The sequence below is a fragment of the Squalius cephalus genome, assembly GCF_949319135.1.
Source record: "Squalius cephalus genome assembly, chromosome: 4".
NCBI classification, from domain to species: Eukaryota; Metazoa; Chordata; class Actinopteri; order Cypriniformes; family Leuciscidae; genus Squalius; species Squalius cephalus.
In genome coordinates, this window is record NC_137125.1 from 51627030 (window position 1) to 51640494 (window position 13465).

The window sequence follows — 13465 nt, forward strand, 5'->3', positions numbered from 1 at the left end:
AATAGGACTGTTTAATAACTGTAATGGGATCCTAATATGAACAATAGATGACAGATTACTGCTGTTAAAGAAGTAAAAGTCTGTTACATCAAGATTGCTTTTGTTTTGTCTGTAACTTAGTGTTGTAAAACTGCCTTTCTGATTTACAACTGTAGACAAAGAAGCTATATGCAGTTCATATTGTAGCATTTACATAGGCTACTTTATTGACACACAGACATACAACAACTATTTTACTTTTTTTTTTTATAAATTAGCCAGTAAAAAATCTGACATGCTGGTAAAATGTCTTACAGGTACTATTAGGCTTTGTAATCAAATCAGCATAGTTAATAAAGTTAATAAAGTTTCTAAAAAAAAAATGCATAGTTGCACATTAAGCATAGCGGACGGTGAAACACTTTTTTTGTCTATTAGACTCGATATGCAACTGTGTAATTCACTAAAATCACCACAGGAGGGCAAAACCCTTTTTTGTTTATTATAATCGATTTGCAACGGTGTAATTCACACAAATCACCACAAGAGGGCGAAACCCTTTTATGTTCATTAGACTCAATTAGCAACGGTGTAATTCACTAAAATCACCACAGGAGGGCGAAAAACTTTAAAGTTCATTAAACCCGATTTGCAACGGTGTAATTCACTAAAATCACCACAGGAGGGCGAAACTCTTTTATGTTCATTAGACTCGATTTGCAACGGTGTAATTCACACAAATCACCACAGGAGGGAGAAAAACTTTAAAGTTTATTAGACTCGATTTGCAATGGTGTAATTCACACAAATCACCACAGGAGGGAGAAAAACTTTAAAGTTTATTAGACTCAATTTGCAATGGTGTAATTCACACAAATCACCACAGGAGGGCGAAACTCTTTTATGTTCATTAGACTCGATTTGCAGCGGTGTAATTCACACAAATCACCACAGGAGGGCGAAACACTTTTATGTTTATTAGACTCAATTTGCAGCGGTGTAATTCACTAAAATCACCACAGGAGAGCGAAACACTTTTATGTTCATTAGACTCGATTTGTAATTGTGTAATTCACTAAAATCACCACAGGAGGGTGAAACACTTTTATGTTCATTAGACTCAATTTGCAAAGGTGTAATTCACTAAAATCACCACAGGAGGGCGAAACCCTTTTATGTTCATTAGATTCGATTTGTAATTGTGTAATTCACTAAAATCACCACAGGAGAGCGAAACACTTTTATGTTCATTAGACTCGATTTGTAATTGTGTAATTCACTAAAATCACCACAGGAGGGTGAAACACTTTTATGTTCATTAGACTCAATTTGCAAAGGTGTAATTCACTAAAATCACCACAGGAGGGCGAAACCCTTTTATGTTCATTAGATTCTATTTGTAATTGTGTAATTCACTAAAATCACCACAGGAGAGCGAAACACTTTTATGTTCATTAGACTCGATTTGTAATTGTGTAATTCACTAAAATCACCACAGGAGGGTGAAACACTATGTTCATTAGACTCAATTTGCAAAGGTGTAATTCACTAAAATCACCACAGGAGGGCAAAACCCTTTTATGTTCATTAGATTTGATTTGTAATTGTGTAATTCACTAAAATCACCACAGGAGGGCGAAACACTTTTATGTTCATTAGACTCGATTTGTAATTGTGTAATTCACTAAAATCACCACAGGAGGGTGAAACACTATGTTCATTAGACTCAATTTGCAAAGGTGTAATTCACTAAAATCACCACAGGAGGGCAAAACCCTTTTATGTTCATTAGATTCGATTTGTAATTGTGTAATTCACTAAAATCACCACAGGAGAGCGAAACACTTTTATGTTCATTAGACTCAATTTGCAAAGGTGTAATTCACACAAATCACCACAGGAGGGCGAAACTCTTTTATGTTCATTAGACTCGATTTGTAATTGTGTAATTCACTAAAATCACCACAGGAGGGTGAAACACTATGTTCATTAGACTCAATTTGCAAAGGTGTAATTCACTAAAATCACCACAGGAGGGCAAAACCCTTTTATGTTCATTAGATTTGATTTGTAATTGTGTAATTCACTAAAATCACCACAGGAGGGCGAAACACTTTTATGTTCATTAGACTCGATTTGTAATTGTGTAATTCACTAAAATCACCACAGGAGGGTGAAACACTATGTTCATTAGACTCAATTTGCAAAGGTGTAATTCACTAAAATCACCACAGGAGGGCAAAACCCTTTTATGTTCATTAGATTCGATTTGTAATTGTGTAATTCACTAAAATCACCACAGGAGGGCGAAACTCTTTTATGTCCATTAGACTCAGTTTGCAGCGGTGTAATTCACACAAATCACCACAGGAGGGCAAAACTCTTTTATGTTCATTAGACTCAATTTGCAGCGGTGTAATTCACTAAAATCACCACAGGAGGGCGAAACCCTTTTATGTTCATTAGATTCGATTTGTAATTGTGTAATTCACTAAAATCACCACAGGAGGGTGAAACACTTTTATGTTCATTAGACTCAATTTGCAAAGGTGTAATTCACACAAATCACCACAGGAGGGCGAAACACTTTTATGTTCATTAGACTCAATTTGCAAAGGTGTAATTCACACAAATCACCACAGGAGGGCGAAACACTTTTATGTTCATTAGACTCAATTTGCAAAGGTGTAATTCACACAAATCACCACAGGAGGGCGAAACACTTTTATGTTCATTAGACTCAATTTGCAAAGGTGTAATTCACACAAATCACCACAGGAGGGCAAAACTCTTTTATGTTCATTAGACTCAATTTGCAGCGGTGTAATTCACTAAAATCACCACAGGAGGGCGAAACCCTTTTATGTTCATTAGATTCGATTTGTAATTGTGTAATTCACTAAAATCACCACAGGAGGGTGAAACACTTTTATGTTCATTAGACTCAATTTGCAAAGGTGTAATTCACACAAATCACCACAGGAGGGCGAAACACTTTTATGTTCATTAGACTCAATTTGCAAAGGTGTAATTCACACAAATCACCACAGGAGGGCGAAACACTTTTATGTTCATTAGACTCGATTTGCATCATTGTAATTCACAAAAATAACCACAGGAGGGCGCAACACATTTAAATGTATTGTACTTAATTTGTTTTGGTGTAATTTACAAAATTCAGCACAAATAAGCCAAAGTGTTTTGACTTATTTGCAAATATATTTATTTGAACAGAAGACAGGACGGAACATCAATAGTGTAAATAGTTCTGATTGGCAGTTCATATGTTTTTCTGCTCTTTGAAGCACAACACTAGAACAGAGACCTGTGATCAAATCCCACAGACACGATGAACATCTTTTCCTCAACTTAAGTTAAGATCAAATCTAAATGACCTTAAAAACATCATCAGTGCATCTCAGGCTCTGTGGCTCAGTGGATAGTCGTCTCCCTTTCAAACCAGAAAGTTCTGGTTCAAGCCCAACATTTGCTGAAGTTCTTCATCATTTAACACAAAGCTCTGGATCAAACCTGTTGAAAACGCTCTTCATCTCTGCAGTCTCAGTGGCTCAGGAGAGAAAGCTTTGTGTTTCAATCACAGCGTCCTGAGTTCAGATCCCACTATTGCTGACTTTCAACTGTTCTCATTAGACAAGGAGTCCCAAAAACCAGTTATTGTTGTGAAATCCATGATGGGCGAGTGGATAAACACACACTCTCAGAGGACAAGACTGTGATGAAGACACGGGATCAAATCTCTCTTTAACTGCTTTATTGGAAACTCTCAGGATAATAGTGAAATAGAAGTTCCTTCACATGAACAGACAAGAGATCTGTGGCTCACAGGTAAGAGCGCTGCCTCGCGGTTCAGAGGTTGCTGGTTCAATCCCAGCCGGGTCTCTGCGATAGGAGTGTGTGGTGTGTGTGTGAGCGGCGCGCGCCCAAACGAGGGGGAAGCCAGTGCGGTCTCCCCCCGGAGCTTCCGGCACAGTCACCAGCAGCGGTTATGCTTTTGGACAACAGGGGGAAAAAAAATAATTATTAGTATATAAAAATGTCACTCCCGTCCCTTCCCCACTCGTTTCGGTTCCCATCATTTGCTTTTCTAAGGAGTGGCCCTTCAAAAAGAAAGTGATGGGAACCTACATGTTTAGCACAGTAAAACACACAATCACACATCATATACATTACCTGTCCATGAGCAGAAGTCCAGCATTACAGTCAATGTCTGTCACACGACTCTGAGCTCGGGATGTAATGGTTCAAACACATTCCTTCTGTAAGGAAACACATAAAAAAAAAAAATCACAAAATGACTCCATATTCTACATCTAAACAATGAGAATGTCAAAGTTAGTCTAAAGACTAGCTAATAAATGAAAATGGAATAAATTGAAAGCCTAAAGCTGTACAGTGTGAAAGATATATTGCTGAGTATATTATATTTCAGTGATGCTGTATCAATAATAATCGTTTAATTCAATTTAAATTAAGATGACACTTTCCTTCACAATAAACAAGAGTAATCCTAAAAGGCTGGTTTCCAGCACATGGTGTTAGCCCTGATCTGTTCTGGACTGTATTTATGATCATCAGAAGTAAAATCTACAAAAGCATGAACAGCAGAAACATCAGAGCTTCTCACTCCACTGACTCTGTTAAACATCAGTCCAGTAGATTACTACAGTAAGACTACAACAACAACAACACACACAAAACACCATATCATTCTACTTATTAATATGAATATCAGGAGGCGATTCATTTAAAGATTATAACTGTAACGCAACAACTACCGATTCATGAGTTGTGAAGGTCTGAGGGAGTTCAGCAATAGAGCAGAATGTAAACAAACACTAAATTACCTGACAGAGCAACTCATTTACTGAAGAAATTCTCTTTGTGCAAAGTTACTTACTGGTGAATAGCGTGACAATCGATTCCAGCATTTTATCGGGCTGTATGTCGGGTTATTTGCTGAAATATGTCCAGTTGTTTGATAGTAAAAGCTGTCATCTGCACGTGTTGTAGCGACTGTCATCAAGCGTCAATGTTGTCCAGGATCTAAATGAGTCGCTCTGACAGGGAAACCCGCTCACGCCGCCCAGTGGAGCGGATGAAGAACTGCGCTTCAGTTTCTGTCATTCTATCAGCACTGTAGAGCCAAACTGGTGTTCTGGGGGAAGTGAACTTTCGGTCTCGGTGAGAGGGTTGACACATTTAATTTTCATATAGTTGAACTAATGTATGATTTCGTCAGGATCTGAGTCAGATCAGCTCTCCTCTGATGGGGTAAGAAAGACAGATCAAATGTTCTGCTGAAAGTCACTCGTCTCAAGAGTAAACACACATGCGCGACGAAAGTTCTGATTCTTTTAGTTTGTCTATCGGTTAAGTTTATTTGTTTTAATCTAGTATTGTTTATTACGTTTGTTCACAGTTAAAAAAAAATACAACGACTAAACATTTAATGGTGTTTAAAGGCAGTTTTCACTCGTTAATTTAACAGGCGCGTGCATTTTAAAGTTTCAGATCAGTGTTTCAGCGCCGCCTTGTGGACAGTAAGCGTATCTGCATGAACCACAGCAGTGTGAAAGCATGAGCAGAAAACTATAGTATGTACTTATTAAATCTAATTTATGATATTAAAAGAACAACATAGCCATTATACTATGGGGTTTTCTTTATTAAATGAATGAGAAACATCCATAGAAGCACATGTGTTTCTGAAAATACAGCAGCATGTGAAATGTTCTCCAGTTTTCCACAACAGACTCAATGAGGGGATCTTCCTCTGTGTCACTGATGAGGAGGAGGTGAATCTCAGAGTCCTCCGAGATCAATGTGTCTCATCCTTGTGGACAATAAGTGTATCTGCATTAATAACTGAAAACAGCAGTTGGAGGAAAGAGGGGCGTCTAATCCTGTTCCCGGTGAGACACTTTCCTGAGTTTAGCTCCAACCTCATTAAACACACCTGGAGCGGCTGATCAAGCTCTTTAGCTTTACTAGAAACTTCTGAGCAGGTGTGTTGGACTCTGTGTTTCTAATTCATATAAACTATATTTACTTGAATAAACAAATTAATGAGTAAATTTTGACAAAGCAAAGAACACAAATACATTGTTCAGCTACTCTGAACAATGCCTGAACTTCGTATTTTGAGCACTTCTTGCCTTGTTTTTGCCTCTTCACGATGACTGGCTTAATTTAGTCCTAAATTGTAAGTCGCTTTGGACAAAAGCGTCTGCTAAATGACTAAATGTAGACACATGATCGTTGCAGGCTCTGTGGATGATGAACTGTCCTGAGTTCAAATCTCATTATTGCTTGTGTTTAATTGTGGGACCTATATCCAACAAAGTGTATCAAGACTGTTTCCAAATGCAAACTGACCAAATAAAGTTTAGTGGCTTCAGAAATAAAGCCTTGTGATTTAAACACAAGTTTCCTGTGAATCCCCCTATTGCTTACATTAATGCTGTAGATAAACTAAAAATCAACTGAATTGAACCAGCTTGGAGTTCACAAAGTCTGGTTCAGTGGTAAATCACTTGCCTCTCATATGTGGGGTTCTTGGATCAAGTCCCACAATTGCAAACATTTTCCCATTATTTAACACAAAGCTCTCAAGAAAAACCCATCCTAAACATCAGTTTTCTCTCTGATTCAGTGGCTCAAGCGGTAAAGCGTTCTGTTATAGATCCTGGAGTCCTGAGTTTGAATCCCACTACTGCTTATATTACATTTATTTCCCATTACTAATATTTTCACTATATATTTTTGTAATAAAGCCCTCAAAAAATCTGTGGCTCAGTGGTAAAACACTTTCCTGTCATACAATGAGTTCCTGGTTCAAATCCTGCAATTTCTAATATTTTCATTATAGAAAACAAAGCCCTCAATAAAGCTCAGCCCAACACACACATCAGTATCTCAGGCTCAGTGGCTCAGGAGATAAAGCATTGTGCTTTAATCTTGGCGTCACAAGTTCAAATCCCCCTTTTACATGCGTTACATCGTACATCCAAAAAGATGATCCAAATTCCTGAACCAAATGTGAGAGCCATGATGGTGCAGTGGTTAAACACACATTACCTGCAGATAATACTGCAATGAAGACATGGGTTCAAACCCAGCAAAAGCTTTTTCTATTATATAACACAAAGGTCTCCATAAAACATCATCCGAAACACCCATCGCCACCTTCGACTCAGTGGCTCAGATGATAAACAGTTGTGCTTTAATCTTGGAGTTCTGGGTTCGAGCCCCACTATTGCTAAGGTTTAATTGTTGTCGTTAAATCAGACAAACTGCCCCAAACAGCTTCTCTCAGCGTGAAAGCCACGATGGCACTACTGGCTAAACACACGTTGGTTGCGGACAAGGCTACGATAGAGGCATGGGTTCAAACCCCACCTCATCATGTGGGAAACATGACAAAAGAAAGCTGAGGCAACAGCAAAGTACCTGGGGCGGTACACCAAACAAGAGGCGTGACGGAAGAGATGTAGACCTGAGGCTCACAGAAAACTGAGCACAACTGAAACACGGACTAACTGGCTAAAGTACCTGGGGCGGTAAAACAGATGAGCTACACAACAGTGAGAGACTCGGACAAACCTGGGGCGGTAACACAGAGACTCGGACACAGAGTAACACAGAGACTCGGACCGGCAGACAAACCTGGGGCGGTAACACAGAGATGAGAGATGAAGGCAGGACTGGAAGAGAGGAGCAGGTCCAAAGAAGGGGAAAAAGCTTTTAAAAAAAAATTTTTTTTTGAATAAAAATCTTTTTTTTTTTCATTTTATTAAAAAAAATCCCATTTTTTCCCCAAAATTCTTCACTCCCATTTAAAGGAAGAGCAGAGTGGGGATTCGAACCCTGGTCTCCCACGTCAGGTTTAGCTCTCACACCATGAGCTCTGACCACTGGACCATCAACATCTCACAACAAGAACTGTTCGTTTGTATACTTTGAGGAAAAGCAATTGCAGACATTTTCAAAAAAAAAAAGTAATAATAAAATGCTAAAAATCTTTAAAAACAGAATTTAAAACTGTCTAAAACTTAATAAATGTCAATTGACATATATACATTCATCAGCAGTGCACACACACTGCAAAAAAATAAAAAAAATGTAAAAGTAAAAAAATTATTTAAGTAAGTTTGACCACAATAGGATGTTTCTATTAACTGTATCACTTCCGGGTGTGTAAACTGCATCACTTCAGTTCATAGAAACAAATAAAAAAATTATACTTCTGTAATTTACATTTATGCTTTTGGCAGATGTTTTTATCCAAAGCGACTTACATTGCATTTCAAGGTACATTCTTATTTAGAGGGAATTAAATGGGAATTTTTGGCTTGTTCTTGCTTTCCCTTGGCGTTGCAAGCGCTCAATATCAATAATACTCATTTTTGGCTTGATCAAACTTCTTTGCAGTTTTGTTGCGATGAAACTTCTAATTACATTCATGTGTTTCATGCCACAAACTATAAGAACACTGAATAGAAAGAAAATGTTAGTGTGTATGTTTTTTCACACTGCATTACTTGATGCCTTATTATTAATCTGGTGTATGTTGTGCTCCACACTACTGAACTCAACTGTGTTCATCAGCTTTCACTGCTGAATGAATGCTGTGTGACTCACATGCGGTAGAAGTCGAGGTTATGGCCTTCAATATGTCTCTGTGATTCTGGGGACGCAAAAAAACATGTTTTACAATCTCTCCATCCAGATCTCAATGTGTTGTAGGACAGTAAATTAAACTTACCAAACAGTTACCGAAAGTTCACCCAAAAATGTAAATTCTGTCATCATTTGCTCACCCTCATGTCATTATAAACCAGCATGACGTGGAACACAAAAGAAGATATTTTTGTTTCAATGGGCTTTAATGACCACTGACTTCTATTGGATGGAGAAATTAAAACAATTACTACTTTTACAGGCACCCTCATAGTGCGATTATAGTGAGAGTAAACTTTACCTCATGTAAACAATTCTTTAATCAAATGTAGTAACAATAATCATAGTAAAATATGTGGCGTATGCATCTAAACCCTTCAGTCGCATCTATTCCACTCTGACCAAAGTGTGCATGTGCTTAGGGCTGCACGATATTGAAGAAAAATGCGATAACTCATTAAATAATGCGATATTCGATATGCGATACGATAATGCTTAAAGTGTGTAAAATAAACTTACATTTTTTGTAAAATATATTTAAAATGATATAACCTACATACGTGTTTCACATTCTTTTTGTGACAAGAAAACATCCCTAGAACTCCTGAAAGTGAACATCAGTGTTTTACTGAAGAAGTGTTATTTTAACATCAGTGTAAACCTCGGGGTTTAGGGGTTCAGGAAAGCCTACATTAGGGTTATTTAACAACAGAAACTGAATAATCAAATGTAAAAATAAAACACTGCTTAGTTTTCACTCTATGAATTAAATATATACTGATTCTTATTAAAGCTACTAAAGTTATTTAGACAAGAGCAGTGAGTGATTTTCTCTTTGTCTTTAGTTCATGACCCCAGTTATTGCAAGCCGTTGCGATATGCATAACGCATATATACATTTGCGATATTTCGATAATTTCGATATATTGCGATACATGTGCTTGTGATGGACACTAGTGAGATGTCATGCACAGATTTGTATCCACAGCAGTAAAGGCAGCGTCACATTTTTGGTGCTGAAGAAACTGAGTTCATGTTGACAACGTTGCACGACACGAATGTAATGTTGTGTATTGTTGGTCAAAAACATTGACATGAAGACATTTAGGCGGATCACAGTAAAAATCCAATACATCATAGAAATGTGTTTTGTATTTGACGCAAGTAGATGATGAGCTTATCATTTGTGCTGTGCACTGGGGTATGTGAATAATGGCGGTAAAAATAACCACAATTCTTATAAATAATCAGAATAATGAAAATTGCATTGTAAACAGGAGTGAAGAGGTTTGATTGTGTCATGTAAACATCTTAAAGCGATTAAGTCCTTTACTCTGATTTTTGGCCATAATAATCACCATTATTGGTGTACATGTAAGCATAGTCAATGACACATTTCTCAAAGTATCTTTTTTTATGTTTCACAGAAGAGTCATACTGGTTTGAAACAACACGAGGGTGAGAAAACGATGACATTTATTAGTTGAACTTTCACTTACAGTTGTGGTCAGAATTATTGGCACGCCTGGCAAATATGATCAAAGATGGCTGTAAAAAAATTAATCTTCATTGTTTATCCCTTTGATCTTTCATTCAAAAAATTTGTTAAAATCTGTCGTTTCATTAAAGTAAAAGAATTTGAAAGTGGGGGGGAAACTCAAATTATGAAATAAATGTTTTTCTCCAAAATACGCACCCTTTTATTAAATACTTTCTGATCAGAGACCATTCCTCCACAAGAATCTCTCCAGATCCTTCAGATTCCCAGATCCATGTTGGTGCTCTACTCATTTTCTATGGCGTTCTGGTCAGGGGACTGGGATGGTCATGGCATTTTGTGGTCAGTGACACATTTTTGTGTTGATTTTGATGTTTATTTTGGATTGTTGTCCTGATGGAAGATCAACCACGGCCTATTATAAGATTTCTAGCAGAGGCCGTCAGGTTTTGATTCTTTATCTTTTGGTATTTGCTAGAAACCATGAACAAGATGTCCAGGACCTCCAGCAAAAAAAAAATAGGCCCACAACATTAAAGATCCAGCAGTGTATTTAACCCTGGACATGGAGTACTTTTTATCCCTGTTTGTACCAAACCCAAAAAGCTCTTTTGTTTAGTTTCATCTGACCACAGAATCCAGTCCCGTCGTGTCTGACAATCTGACAATTGAATATGCTGGAGCTTGTTTTTGGATTAGCGAGGAGGATTTTTCTTGAAACCCTCCTGAACATCATGTGGTGATGAAGGGGTTGTTTGATATTTTTAGGCTTTCTGACCCCAAGACTCAACTAATCTCTGCAATTCTCCAGCTGTGATCCTTGGAGAGTCTTTGGCCACTCAAACTTTCCTCCTCGTCGTGCATTAGGACAATATAGACACACGTCCTCTTCCAGGCAGATTCGTAACATCTTTAGCTCTTAATTATTGCCCTGATGGTGGAAATGGGAATTTTCAATTATTTAGCCATTTTCTTACAGTCACATTCTAGTTTGTGAAGCTCAACAATCTTTGCTGCATGTTACATTCTAGCTCCCCCAAAGGGAGGGGAGCCTGACAACCCACTGCTCAGGGCCACCGATACCAGCAAAGGAGGTATGGAGTCGCGGCGCGAGAAAAGGACACAAACACCAAATACCGTATAAAAACAAAGCTTTTATTTAGCCACGGTAATATTGTAAATAATTAACAATGATAAACAATATGAATTTCCTGGGAAAAGGGGAGGGCTGGACGAACCAAAACAAAGAAATAAACAAAAAGGACCCCACCCCTAACCTATACTAATCCCCAAAAATAAAATAAAATAAATAAAATTACAATTTCTATCTGGCACACGATCAAGGCGCCCTAAACAAAATTACAGCTGGTGGTCCGCCCAGGTCTAGCTGATGTTTCTAGACAAAGAAGTATACCTATGGGTGATGTATGTATACCCCGGGGTAGCTCTAAATCTACTCCCCAACTCCCTATAAACAGAGAAAAAAAAAAAATTATTAATACAAATTATAAAAATTCACAAACAAACAAGTGCTCCGTCCTGCTACTACAAGTTCCAAAAAAAATGAAACACAAGTTAGGTTTACTAACACACAAAAACAATTGAACTATTCTCAAATATTTCAAGCAAAAATGTCAGAAAACCAAACACACACAGGGTACAAACCAAACCAAAAGCAGGAACAGAGAGAGAGAACTGATCCAAAACTGAGCTTTTTAAAGAGCCCAGCCAGCTGCAGCCACTGATGAGTGGGCGGAGTTCCAAGTCCCAATCAGCCGATGAGCCACCAATCAGCTGCCGGAACAGTCACAGAAGCCATCTTACCTGGTAGAAAAACACAAACACACAAACCATAAGCAATACCAGAACAAAATGACTATAAAACGAACCCAGAACTCTGGGGACGTAACACGCCCCCCCAAAAGGTGTGCAAACCACCTTTTGCACACAATTAGTCCTGGTAAACACGGGACAACGCGTCTGCAACTACGTTGGAAGTTCCTTTAACATGAGTGATACAAACATTGTATCCCTGTAGGATCAGAGCCCACCGCATGAGGCGGCGGTTCTGATTGTACATTCTTTTGAGGAATGTAAGAGGATTATGATCTGTAAATACTCTTACAGGCACAACACTAGAACCGACATATACCTCAAAGAACTGTAAGGCCAACAATAAAGCAAGCGTTTCTTGTTCAATGGTAGAGTACCGTGACTGGCACGGATTGAACTTCCTGGAAAAAAAACTAATTGGCCGATCTACTCCTTCCTCATCTTCCTGTAAAAGGACCGCCCCAGCCCCCACCATACTGGCGTCTACCTCCAGCTTGAAAGGTTTATCAAAGTTAGGAGCTGTTAGCACAGGAGCGCTACAAAGCAGTGCTTTTGCTGACTCGAAAGCAGAGCTGCACTCTGCGGACCATTTAAAAGGTACTTTAGGACTGAGCAAGGTAGTTAGGGGTGCTACTACAGTTGAAAAGTTTTTACAAAAAGTCCGATAGTAACCCACCATTCCAAGAAATCGACGTAACTGACGGCGTGTTTTAGGAGCAGGATAGCTAACAATAGCGTCCACTTTGCTAGCAATGGGACGCACTTGCCCACGACCCACCTGTTTCCCCAGATATGTTACAGTAGCTTTACCAAATTCACATTTAGCCAAGTTAAGTGTTAACGAAGCGTTTTCCAAACGCTGGAACACCAACCTCAACGTGGAAAGATGTTCAGCCCATGTGGGTGAGTATATTACTACATCATCAAGGTAAGCTGTACAGTTGGGAACGTCATCAAACACAATGTTAACTAAACGCTGAAATGTAGCAGGTGCATTGCACATTCCAAATGGCATAACTGTATACTGTACAAAGTTATCGGGGGTCACAAAAGCCGAAATGTCAGAAGCCCGTGGGGTTAGGGGCACCTGCCAATAACCTTTAAGCAAATCGAGTTTACTTACAAAAACAGCCGAACCAATCCGGTCAATACAGTCTTCTATCCTAGGCAGCGGATAGGAATCTGGCACAGTTACTGCATTTACTCGACGGTAGTCCGTGCATAAACGGGACGTGCCGTCTGGTTTCGGAACCAAAATACACGGGGAGCTCCAAGCACTGTGACTACGTTTTGCCATGTCATGTTTTAACAGGTAGTCAACCTCACCTTTCATTAACTCACGTTTTTTTGTGTTTACCCGATAGGGATGTTGGCGAATAGGAGATGTACTGCCTACATCCACGTCGTGCGCCAAAACAGACGTGCTCTTAGGTACATCTTGGAACACAGTAAGAA

The 13465-nt window shown here is 38.6% G+C and overlaps 2 protein-coding genes across 4 annotated transcripts in view; both read right to left on the reverse strand.

Annotated features, from left to right (window-relative positions):
* The window catches only part of tfec (transcription factor EC), an 83649-nt gene that overhangs the window by 64045 nt on the left and 6139 nt on the right, over positions 1 to 13465 (reverse strand). The window lies entirely within an intron of this gene.
* LOC307157740 (uncharacterized protein) overlaps positions 5508 to 13465 on the reverse strand; it is a gene marked incomplete at its 3' end in the record, with an annotated part of 36975 nt that continues 29017 nt past the window's right edge. Inside the window, exons 8-10 of the mRNA XM_079869659.1 lie at positions 7552 to 7665; positions 7399 to 7449; positions 5508 to 5550 (exon numbers count right to left, since the gene is read on the reverse strand). Coding sequence (XP_079725785.1) covers positions 5508 to 5550; positions 7399 to 7449; positions 7552 to 7665 — 208 coding nt within the window. The remainder of the gene's footprint in view (positions 5551 to 7398; positions 7450 to 7551; positions 7666 to 13465) is intronic.